Source organism: Plodia interpunctella, chromosome 15 (assembly GCF_027563975.2).
Source record: "Plodia interpunctella isolate USDA-ARS_2022_Savannah chromosome 15, ilPloInte3.2, whole genome shotgun sequence".
Lineage (NCBI taxonomy): Eukaryota > Metazoa > Arthropoda > Insecta > Lepidoptera > Pyralidae > Plodia > Plodia interpunctella.
In genome coordinates, this window is record NC_071308.1 from 7999555 (window position 1) to 8012479 (window position 12925).

General features: G+C 35.7%; 1 protein-coding gene across 2 annotated transcripts; it reads right to left on the minus strand.

Annotated features, from left to right (window-relative positions):
* Window positions 1–59: 59 nt before the first annotated feature.
* Window positions 60–12030, minus strand: Cog1 (Component of oligomeric golgi complex 1). Of its 2 annotated transcripts, XM_053755498.2 has the most exons (15): window positions 11711–12030; window positions 11283–11450; window positions 11002–11150; window positions 10493–10647; window positions 9910–10138; window positions 9309–9441; window positions 8462–8634; window positions 7884–8056; window positions 7165–7291; window positions 5778–6012; window positions 4584–4926; window positions 3500–3940; window positions 2496–2675; window positions 2162–2195; window positions 1103–1240 (listed from the first exon to the last, which is right to left on the minus strand). In XM_053755498.2, exons 1-14 carry the CDS (start codon window positions 11845–11847, stop codon window positions 2172–2174), a joined length of 2667 nt encoding a protein of 888 aa, XP_053611473.1. In that variant the 5' UTR covers window positions 11848–12030; the 3' UTR covers window positions 1103–1240; window positions 2162–2171. The 2 variants fall into 2 exon arrangements, with proteins under 2 accessions (XP_053611472.1, XP_053611473.1); XM_053755497.2 differs by lacking the exon at window positions 2162–2195 and having other exon boundaries at window positions 60–1240.
* Between the last annotated feature and the right edge of the window lie 895 nt (window positions 12031–12925).

A 12925-nucleotide genomic window follows, 5' to 3' on the forward strand; every position in this document is an offset into this window, starting at 1 on the left:
ATAACCAATTTGGTGACTGTAACTGTAAATTGACAGGTAAAAAAGATTAAAACAAATCATAAAATTTATAATAATTTATTAGAATTACATTATATTACTTCAATGCATTTATATAATTACAATACGGGAACGAAATAAAATTATCATTAACTCAAATAGGTACTGTAACAGAAATATAATCGAATAATTTTTATCCCAATATAATAATAATCAAGTACGGCCATATTGTAATGAAAAAATAGTCTTACTACTTGACGATGTGTTGGAGATGATAACACAGCGCATAGAATAAAAACATGTTCGACAAAATATATGACCTTGAACGTGTTTAAATACCATCTTAATATGGCAGGATAATGTGTTTAGCAAGTGTTTAAATTAGTCTAGTCTTCTTCTTCATAGTCGTATTCCTCATGGTTGAGGGTCGTGGTCATTAGGTGGAATGAAAGACACACAACAACTACAACAATTTCCTACTCCTTATAAAGCTCGCGTGGTGGGTCATTGCCCTTATCCCTTATCCATCTATAAGGAAGGCATGTGCTGAACGGGTGGCTGTTGTAATGATAGACTGTAAAAAATCGTTTTGACTACGACAGTGAATTATTACCTATTGTTTGATAATGCCATGATATACCTTACCTACCTTTTGAAGTCTTCTCGAGCTGGTGTCAGATTTTGTCCAAGTCACTTATGCTGGCTCCACACTGTCGTCGAACAGTTTGCCAAACTTTGACAGATTCTATATACATTGCTTGGTTTTTTTCATTGCCTTAAATAGCAGTCATATTAACTACGCAATGTTCACGCATTCGCGTTGGTGTCCAAAATTTATGATTAAATTAAGAAAGGGTTACACCAAGACAAATTTTTCGTCTCCTGTCTATAATAACTTTCTAAAATAGTCTCTAGTACCTTGCGAATTGAGTTTATTATTGTTTGTCAGGTATTTCGCAGTCATCTATCCTGTTGTACGAAGTACTTACTGAGTTCGGCGACAGTGTGGAGCTGGCATTACAGGCACCATGCCTTTTACGACTACCGCCATCTAGTGGCAGTAGTCACACAGTTTCTAATCAAATGCCTATGAACTACTAAACCAATCCGAAGTCATAGAGTTGAAAAAGGACGCCGCGCCAGAGCGGGCATTCGCGAAGTTCAGTGGCAATGATTTTGTCATTATTTCTGACAGTTCCGACTTGGATTTGCTGGGACTTGCCGTTGATTGCTTCTTCTTTGACTGAAAAATAGAATAATATTATTTATTTAGCTAAAACGTTTTTACGTCTTTTAATACAACATTAATAAATAAATAAATATATACGGACAAATCACACAGAGTGAGCTAGCCTAAAAGTAAGTTCGAAACTTGTGTTATGGGATACTAACTCAACGATACTATATTTTATAACAAATACCTTTCTATATTAACACCCGGGCTAATCAGAAAAAGATCATTTTCCATCATGACCCGACCGGGGATCGAACCCGGGACCTCTCGATTCAGAGCCAAGTACTTTACCACTGCGCCACCGAGGTCGTCATTCAAGAATACACATAATACCTAGGTACTGAACTTCGCAGAGTTTATTCGTGTAATAAAATTACAATAAATATGTACAATTATGGACTTAACGCCATATGGAATTCTCTATCAATCAATCAAACATATCATTATTCATATATATATCAGATAGATTAGATTTTTTTATTCCTGGACTAGCCCTTGCTTACAGCTTCGCCCGCGTAAATTTCTTAAGTGAAATGTGCTTTTTCCGGGATAAAAGGTACCATATCATCGTGCTACTTTATTATATATTTATACGAAATTTCAATAAAATCGAATAGAAAAATCGTGGAGAGGTAACAGACTTACTTTCGCAATTTATAATATTATTCGGGATTTACGTGGGATTAAAAATGTCCTTGTGTCAATTCTGCTAGGTATGTGAAGTTTTAAAATACAAACATGCAATAAATGGAGTTGTTAAAAAAAAGTTAAAGTTCGCATTCTTGATTTGTTGAATTACACAAAAAATTTAACGAGTGACAGAAAGTTAAATCATTATGACACATTATTAAATTAATATTAGTATACACTCCAAAAAAAAATCAGAATATATATTGCTATATGTTAATTCCAAGGCCAAACTTTTCATACCAGTTTAATTTCACAGTATGAAGACACCTTCATTCTGTTTCAAGAAAATTACAAAAGTATAAATAAAATAATGTGAATAATTAATAATACTTACTCCTATATTAAATTGGCATAACAGCAGCATCATTCGTAATTTAATAGTCATATTATTCGATATTATATGGCGACCGCTTAATAAAAGACAAATTTTATTTAAAACAAATTTTACCATTGTCTTAATTTCATATTTTTTGAATTTTTTTAACCGTCCAACTGGGTAAAGGCCATCCCTAAGTTCTAAAACCCTTAATGTACAAAATTATAATAAATAATATTTAGTTAAAAAACAACTAACCGGTTTATCTAGTTTCTTATGGCTCGGTGGCGCCGCCACCGGCAGAAGCGAGAACCAATGGGAGTCGCTCGACGCTAGCAATCCGGCCGCTTTGTCTCCACTCCCACCGGATAGAACCGGTTTGGACCCGATTATACCAGTCAGTTGGCCATGATGAAGGATTAGACTGCCTAGGAGGGTCTGAAAATACAAACAAATAGATAATGGATATAGAAAATGCTATACATATACACCATAAATTTTTAATTATGCCAAAAAAATTAAAGGCTTAATATTAAAGAACCTATTAATACATGTGAGTAACCAAAATTTAATATTATCGTTTATCACCAAAGTTATTGAGGTTTGCGTTTATCCCAAAATAACAACGAATTTATGGACGTAGTTCGAAACTCCAATTATTTCAATTCATATTTTATCGTGTTCTCTCGCTCTCGTGTGCAATGACCCTGGCATAGGCAAAAACTATATAAATAAAAAAGAATTGCCAGAATTTATCAATGAAAATCGACTTTGTGAGAACCGCTGCACTGAATCTACCTTTACTACGAAGCGTAGTAGTCAGGTGGCACACTCCAAGTATTATAACCAATTTTTATAGATTTTTTTGGAGACATTTTGGATTTCGATTTTTTATGTTTTCACTATGCACATTCAGTAATAGGTACTGGTAGCCCCATTTAATTTTTTGGCATGTATAATTTCTAGTGGAGTAACGATTTGTTTCGATTATGGTTTTAAACCTTTCTGTCCCGATTTCATTCACGGCCGTAACGCCTAGAAGACGGAAGTCTGCGCAAATCTCAATCTTGAAAATTACATATACTGTGACTTTATGACCGGCCAACTGCCTGACGCCAACGCTCTTTGAGATTGTTTTTGCCTACCAAATGTAAAGGCTTTCCTTTCATCCTTTAGTCGCCCCGTAATCCACGTGAAGAGGAATATCATCAGTGTAAGCATATCTGTAATTCAAACACAGTTAAATACAAAAAAAAAAATACCTGTACTCTTTGAACAGATCGTTTCAAATTAGTCTGAATGTAAGGATAGAACACGTCATAGTCGAACGGATCAATCTTCTGTCGTAAAAACTCGCAAATATTCTGCGAAAACTCCATAGATTTCTTGTTCTCCCGCGGCACCAATAACATCGTCAAATGCCTCACGTCCATTAGCAATTGGAGCGCGCATCTCTGGTTTATATCCGTCTCGTTTCCTCTTATGACTTTGTCGTAATGTGCGAGAGTGATGTTCGTAACGTTTTCTATGAACATCGTGTGGATTTCGACAGGTAACGTGTGGGGGACAACTTCGTCTAATATTCGGCTATTGGAATAAAGGAATTCTTGTAGTTTTAGTGAAGGACCGGCGGGCACTTTAATTATGGATTCTATTGAGGTACCTTCTTCGTCTTTCTCTTCGATTTTTATTACGTCCCATTGCTGTAAAAGATGTTTACAAAAATGTTACAAAAATGTACACATACCTGTCTCGTTCTTCAAAGACTGTACGATCTTGAGTCATATTTCACTACGAACTTATTAGGTCAAAGTAAGACCATTGTTTATTTATTTTAAAATGTCATTTTTGACACGAGACTTTATTGTTGTCAGAGAGATCTTATTGCATTCAATGTGTCCGTGCAGTAAACCTTTGAGGATTTCCCGCGTATGGGGCCGTTCCTGCTTGCACCATCATGTCATGCTTATCATAATAGTTAAATAAAAGCTAATAAAAATAAGACGGTTGGACTGCGTGGGAACGTTGGGGCGTGAGGAACTAGAGGCTATGAAGTAATTGGGAATGAATAAGAATAACACAGGAAACATAGACTTGTTGAAGAATAAAACATATTGTGCAGATCCCTAATAATGGTAAGTACTTTAAAGTAATTTATGCCTTAATCTATTATTTGTCTTTGGTAGCATTTCTATTTTTGTCTCTAGTTTTCTGTCAATATAGTCTCTGCTAATAAAAAAAATGTAAATTATGTAATTAAAACTGATTAATTGTAGTGACATTTATTTGTTTATTTATTGGTTTTTTATACATTTCTTACTGTCAAGTTAAAAGAAGAAATCTTACCATCATCAAGTAATCGACATTGGCTTCCAAAGTAAACTCTTGCGGCAAATCCTTGGTCAAGTCCTGCACTTTAGCCATCGCAATATCGACCCACTTGCTCCAACAATAAATATAATTTTCCTTTAACATATCGCATAAATTCGACCACCTTTTGCTGGCATTGTCATCGATATTTTCAAACTCCAGGTGGTTCTGTTCGGGAATATAGATCTTGCGTAAATGTGGCATAAGGTTGGGTATTGCTTGAATGAATCTCGCCGTGTAGATAGCAGTTATTTTTCTTTGTATGTCTGTCGATTGTAACGTCTGTTCTTCGAAACACACCTTTATGTATTGCAACATGCTGTAAAAATATATTTTTATTTAAATTTTAAAAATCATACAAAAACAAACTGAAACAACTATATTTATATACGTTTTCCCATTTATCTCGGATGTGTATCACTCTATCACGTAATCTACTAGTCCGATTTTGATGAAATTTAGACAAGTTAAAACATATTGGATTATTAATCTGAAATAAGTTTGGCTTATAACATCTCAGCTCCATAGCTGATGGGAAGAATGGAATGCAACCCTAGTAGTTCTTTTTCTGTCCGCAGCGGCGCTGTGTGTGTCCACTATCCTCCATTTTGCTCTTCCGAAATACCTTTCTTGTGTCGCGTGTTTACAACCGCAATGAAACTAAATATACTAAATAATGTGCTTATTTATTGACTACATTACTACAATAGCTTTGCCGGAGATTCGATCCCCTGTCAGGTCAAGATTTAAAATGATTTTTCAGATTGACCTGAGTCTTGGATATTTATCTATACCAGGGAGTGCTAACTTTATTATATATTTTTTTATCTTTGCTGAGAGTATCGGTAACACAGTTCGTATTAACATCCCTGTAGAGTTCGCCATATTGTTATTATTATTTTGGTACTTTCCTTCTGTATCTCTCCGACGTATATATGTGTATGTTATAAAATATAGTTATATTAAGCGGGAGTGAGTTAAAATTCGTCACGGATACCTGTAACACACGTGACGAACTTTGGTGCTAACTCAATCTGTGCGATAGAAGTATATATTTATATTTATTGAATGTACAGTCAACAGCACGTCAACCTACCCAAATTCATTGCAAACTCGCCGCTGTTACCGCGCCATAGAAGTTAATGCAGGGTAACTTGATGTGCTACTCACCTCTGTATATTTTTATCAGCGACATCCCTCAAGAACACCACAATATCCCCTTTATCAATATACATCTGATCCAGGTCCTCCTCTTCGTCATAAGAGAACAGAATTCCGTCTTTGTTCTTCTTGTCCTGATAGAGATAGACCTTCAAGTCTTCTAGAAGCTTCTGCAGTTCGCTGTCTAGGCTTTGACAGAGTTTCTCTAAAGTAGGACTGAAACCACGATCTTGGCGGGCCATGTCTAAGAATACATACAAATAATCCTTATATCTATACTATTATTATAAAGAGGTAAGCGTTTGTGAGTCTGTATGTTTGAGGCGTGTAATCTCCGAAACTACCGAACCGATTTCAAAAATTCTTTCACTTCCATTAGAAGGGTACATTATCCAAGATTGCTATAGGCTATATCAAATTTTCCACGGCAGCGAAGCCCCGGGCAACGTCTACTGTATTATAAAAAGAAATCCCCATGTCGCGTCTGTCTGTATGGACGCTATAAACTAGATAACTATCAGAACGGATTTTTGTACGGTTTTCACTAATAGATTGTGTGATTCCCGATGAAGTATTGTATAATTTATTGTGATTTCACAGGAGCGAAGCCGGGACGGACCGCTAGTTATAAATAAAAAAAGGCAAACAGGCTAGTATCACTGCAGCCTATGGCCGCCTTCACCTGTTTGGTTAATTATACATATATATATATAGGTATATATACATTTTCCTTTCATCAGCACTTGATCACAATCATAATATGTTTCAGTTTACCTTTTGACCATGTACTTTATTGTGTACTTACATTGTTATATTACTGATAAAAAATTATACATAAATTTATATTTAAAAAATGGTAAGCCCTTCTGGCATAATAGGGACCAACACTGTTTGAATGAGTTTCTTTCGGCATTTCTTCTCAGCAGTGGTCGTTCCGAAATGCTAGTAGTTTGTAGCTTTGGTAAACATAATTTAATTTAGAATATGACGTGAAAAAGTGCCTGTGAAGGCCTAATTTCTGAATAAATGATTTGATTTTGATTTTGATTTTAACATTAGGCCTTCGCCTTCCATAATAATAACAATATGTCACACGAAAGACACATCACAAGTTAAATAAAAGCAATGTAAAAATAGAAAAGACAGTGTGACCTCGAAAAAAAAAAACCCCGACTTTAAATATTCATTTCGCTACTACTTTTGAACGGCTGAACCGATTTTGATCAAACCTATCTTAGAACCGCGTAATAATTAGCTATCAAAATTAAAAAAAAAACGCATCCAAATCGGTTCACCCGTTGTTAGCTCATCAGCTACAATGCCATGTACACAGACACACTTAGCGGTCAAACTTATAACACCCCTCTTTTTGCGTCAAGGGGTTAAAAAATCATACCTTTCATGAGAGAGTTCATGACTTTGATGACATCATTCCTGGACTCAATAACAGTCTCCCCTATGAGGTCCTTCCACACATACCAGTTTATGTCAGATTCCTTCTCTGTCTCACTTTCCGAAGATACCTGAATAAGGGAGATAACATGTTTTCAAAATCACACATACAAAAGGTTATAAAAAATTACATGCCAGTTGCGCTCTATATGGGTACTACACGGAGGAGTTCAAGATTACATGGTCACCCAGCCAATGACCAACCTTTGTGAGAGTGACTTAACCGCCACTATTACAGGCAGAGCGCAACCACTGCGTCATTCGAGCTCCTCTTTATACTAATTGTTTTTCCATAGCTGAATAAAGAACAGCACAAATAGGCTCAGAAATATAGTTTTATCGGTTTTTTCTTCTTCTAAATTTTTGACAAGGCTTCAGTGCACTTTGTCAGCCTCATGGGGGATCTCTAATATAAACTTATCTAGCTTTCATAATGCTTGTCTACAAGATATAAATAGATTTAGCCACCTGTGATAATGGATTGCTCAACACTATATTCAGAAATCCATTACACACGGGCAATTTGACTAAAAATCTGTAGGGCAGAATATCGACCACATTCCAGCAAGACATGTAACAAATCTTCCTCCTTATTACACATTGTTGTTTTTGTTTTATCGGTTCCAACAAATATATATTTTTAAGCCATAAATATACACATACCTTAGTCATATCAATGAGAATCTGCGTCTTGAACGAGTCATAGATCTTGACCCAGCGGTTGTCTATGATTGCTTTCACTCTGGCCGTTAATAGAGGTTGGAAGTAGTGGCACCATACATGGACTTCAGGTATGGCGAGAGCGGAGCAAATTGTGGACCAATTTGATGGGGTTTCTGAAATAGATTTTCAAGTAAAAACTACGTAACAAATATAGGGAAGGACTCGGAGTATTATCTTGTACACAGCTACAATGAAAGGTGCACCGACGTCCCGAAAAAGAGTGGGTCGTGGGTGGAACCGCGCACCCCTCTCGTCTGCCTCAGCCCCGCATATCGTTAAGTCAGTAAGACGCCATGTCAATCTTACAAATATTATTACAACAAAAGCGACAGTTTGGTTGCGAGTGAGGATGTGTGATTGATGAATTGTTTTTGACCAAATTTGATACATGGATAAGCACTTACGAGGTACGAAGCCTTGGGGCACACAAAGTATATAAAAAGTTTCCTTCAACATCCAAAATTTAATATTTTGTACAATAAAGTTTATAACTTAAATAAATTTAATATTACACTCACCAACTCGAAATGAATCTTCTCTGATCTCATGCAGGACTTTGACCCTAGTAATGTTTTGCAACAACTTCTGAACGCTATCCTCGATGAAGGACTTCACCCACACACCCCACTTCTGAACGCAATCAGTTATCTCTCTTGACATTAACAACTTGATCGGCTCTTGAGGGGTTAATCTGAAAACATTAGAAATTTCACAACAAATCCTAAGTAATATTATAAATGCGAAAGTAAGTTTGTTTGTTACCTCTTCACGCTCTATCTACTCATCCAAACTTATTGAAATTTTGCATACATATAGTTTGAAGTACGGAGGAGGACATGGGGCACCTTTCATCCCGAAAAAATAACTTTAAAACTACGCAACGGATTTTGATGTGGATTGTTTAATAGATAGAGTAATTCTAGAGGAAGATTAGGTTTACACGTGTAATATCGTAACCGTGCGAAGCCGGGGCGAGTCGTTAGTATATCATACAATCTCTTCACGGAGTTTACAACATACTTATTAAGCTAAGTGTGTGTAAAACTAGTTATATATTATTTAAGAAATTCTTGTGTAGAGAAAATAAACGCCCGTGCCAGCTTCACTCGGATAATAAAACTGTCTATTGGTAAAAACAGTACAAAAATCCATTCATTTTTGACTTTATCGCGTACATACAGACAGACACGAACCCCTCTTCTTAAAAGAATATATAACGCCTGCTCCACACTGTCGCCGAACTCAGATGTCTGTCACATGCTGGCGCGAATTCGTGAGTATTGTGTAGTCATTATGATGTCTATTTAAAACCAGCATTTTCGAAGACAGTGTATCGATAATCAAGATGAATAATAAAGATAATACCTAAAAGTTGAAATTCCTGATGGTAGTAATTTCAATCCAGCCGTATCCGTGAATTTCACTAATTCTATAAGGGGCTGTGAATGTTTGCTAAACAATTTCTGCAATTTGTTCTTCACTTCTCCGCCTATATTGTCTGAAACAGATACAATTCTTTTTTTAACATAATAACAATACCATTCAAATGTGACAGATAATCATTAAAGAAGTTACGCAACTGAGCCACTTGTATGTCTTCATCAGCTGCCATCAAATCGGCCTGAGTATAGGTGTTTGGGCACTCGGGCCAGGCAATAATATGAGCCAAATATAAAAACAGATATACACATAATAATATATTATTACAAATCACACAGATTGAGCTAGCCTCGATAGCTAGTAAGTTCAAGACTTGTGTTATGGGATACTAACTCAATAATACTATATTTTATATAGATAAACATCCAAAACCCGGGCCAATCAGAAAAATATTATTTTCCATCATGACCTGACCAGGGATCAAACCCAGGATCTCTCGGTTCAGAGGCAAGGAATTTACCACTGCGCCACTGAGGTCGTCTAAAGATTAAAGGAGTAATATTAGAGAAAAAATTTATATGCATACCCACAAAACAGGCATAGACCAAAACAACAGTCTTCAACACAATCTTAACTCCATTAACAATTTTATCCTTTATCTGCGCTTTGACGTCTCCTTCCAAGATTTTGGTCAAATCAAACTCCAGAGTAGACTTGAGACTGCTGTTGCTTTGTAAACTTATCAATGTATTGAGGAGTTCCACCATTGTTTGCGAGTCCAGAAGATATAGACTGACAAGACATGAAGAAGCAACCTGGAAAAACTAGTCAGTTAGTTTTCTATTTATTAAACGCACATCATCACACCACATTGTTATTTCTGTTTGGTCTTACGGTTGACTGGTAGACAATGCCAATTCGCGTTAACACAATATGTATGTGTTTAATTATGAAAGAAGGACACACAAGACATTTTCAATTTATAGATACAAAAATTTCCAAATGCAAGATTTTAAAGGTATGTTAGCTTAGGCAGCTAAAAGGTAACAATAGCATTCCCAAGGAAGGTTGACGTCAGGCAGGCGAAATTTAAGTTTTATGCTGACCCCTGGCTTCACAGCATCACACCTCGAACGCGCTGGAAACATGTATTTCTGCAGCAATTATACCTCTACTGTAATGTCAACATCTTGGAGTTTCTCTCTGCAGACATCTATGATAGTCTGGTTAAAGTTGGATATTGAGTTCCACTGCTGCTGGACCAGTCTCCATATTGACTGCATTTCCGGCTTGGCACTGGTACCTCCCATTTGTAATTTTAAACCTGAAACAGAATAGTACATTTTCCGTCAGTAAAATGTTCATTAAACTAGTTGTTCGCCACAAACTTAGACCTCGCGAACACAATAAATTTTGATGAGTTTTGACATGCAATATTTTGCCCCACAAACTTAAAAATTATATCAATAGATCCAAACAAATTTCATCCAAATAAGACCAACAGTTTGAAAGTTATCACATTACAAACAAATACATCCAAAAAATGTATAATTGCCTCAAGTTGATTTGTAGACATCGCTCGCTTCTCTCGCTCGGTCAATTAATTAATACAAATTTTTAGATCATTTAGATTACGGATAAAGAATTAATATACTGCATCTGTATCTAAGAGTTTTACCCGTATTGATATGTCTGGCCATGATAAACAGCTGTGTAGCCTTCACATAATCCTCGACTTCAATTGATGTCCATATCTTTTCTGGAATCTCTAACAAAAGTTTAACTTGCAACGATATGCTCTGGGCTGGGTTGGCATTGAACTGAAAGCTGGCATAAAGTTTGATTAGTGTTGAATATATAAATATAATCTAATAACTAACTCAATTATTTGAGTTAATAATGACTCTGCAATCAACTAATAAGCATTTCTTATGTTGTTTTATTATCAGACTGAAATACCTCTGTAATTGTTCTGGCTTCTTATAAAACTTGAACCCCACCAAATGTGTGTTGTGTAGATTTCTACATGCGCCTATCATTTCAGTGATGTGATTGAGGGTGCTTGATGTAGTCACTTTCATCTCCTCTATGGTATCTGCTGCATGTATTAGATCCCGGTATCTCTCCCTGTAATTTCCAACACAGATATACAAAACTTCATAGACTAAAAAGAAATATACTTATTTTTTATATTATTATCATGTTATAAGATTTATAAACAGCAGAAGGAGCAAAAAAGAAGGCTGCCGCAATGCGAAGTGTAGAAAAAAAGTGGGAGAGCGGACCCAGGGCTCGCTCGCTTAACAGCTAAAGAAAGAACCAGGAAGGCGCACAAATGAGAGAGAATTGATTTTCGACTGTTTAAACCCAGAATACTCGATATTTACCCAACCATAGCACGTAATTCTTCTCTTTTCCTCTCGATTTCATATTGTAATTTCTTCTGAACTTGGTCAACATCACTGATAAAATAGTTTTGGAACAATTCCTCAGGATTAATGTCTAGTAAATTAGGCTGCGACATTTTCCTGTGACTTTTCGCCGGGCCAGGTTTACTTAGTAATACAATTAACTATGTACGTGAGCATGTTATGATAATAAGTACTAAATTTATAGCCACAGAGTACTTTCTATTTATAAAAATATATATTTTTACATCAAAATAACACAAACTTAAAAAATAGCCAACTCGGCTCAGATGTCAATGTCATCAACCTCCGTCATATCATATTTTTTTAAAGTTTTCTTAATTTTTTGGACGCGAGCGTAGATGTCATGCGTGCATGAATTCCACATAGGTACACAAAACGTACATGCAATACAAATAGTGTCAGCTATTTGGCATATGTGAGTATATATACCAACATTTTGCGGATCGCTTGCTACTACGCGCCACCCTGCCTAGCTAGCGCTCAGTCGCCGCGTGCGCCGCCCCTAGGTAAAGTAATTTGGTAGTAATCATATAAAAACATTACATTGTGGTAGTAATAGTATTACATTGTGATGGTTTTAAATCTGTATTACATCCATATTAGACAGTTATTTGGGTTACCATTTGTATTCTTCCCAAGTTTCAAATTATAATCCACTATAACTCGCAAGTTTAGTAAATAATGTACAAAGCGTATGTTACGTGTAACTCAAGTTATTTTTTGGTTTCAATCTGTATTATTGATATTTTCTTAAATAAAGAAATTACATTTTTTGACGAAGCGTGCCGCGGTCCTTCTACAAAACTTCAAAGTTTGTTACGCAGGTTGCTGTAAAGTATTTTTGATAATATTGATTCTTTATTTTATGTTAATTTTATGATTTCATGTATTCAAGCTTCGATATTAGAAATAAATATATTCTATGTATAATGACAAAACTTCATGTAGACCGTGCATGCATACTGCATTGTCATCACATTGTGCGATTTCTCTGAATCTGAAGAAAATTCCCAAGAATATGTCCTGTACGTTTCCGGAAAGGAAAAAAAAAACCAATTTTTTAACATTGTTTTTTTGTTCCGTGATTTCCATTTAATAAAATAACGAGGTACATCATACCATAGAACGGCGTATCGCTATATACGTCAATGTCAATTTTGAAGACAAATA

What these genes read in the sequence shown, in the direction of transcription:
- Cog1 (XM_053755497.2), bottom strand. Translation starts at nt 11,847, where the DNA reads ATGTCGCAGCCTAATTTACTAGACATTAATCCTGAGGAATTGTTCCAA. An exon ending in GGCCAGACATATCAATACGG is followed by an intron (nt 10,648 to 11,001) that starts GTAAAACTCTTA and finishes ATTCTGTTTCAG; the next exon opens with GTTTAAAATTACAAATGGGA. An exon ending in CATGAACTCTCTCATGAAAG is followed by an intron (nt 6,013 to 7,164) that starts GTATGATTTTTT and finishes ATGTATTCTTAG; the next exon opens with ACATGGCCCGCCAAGATCGT.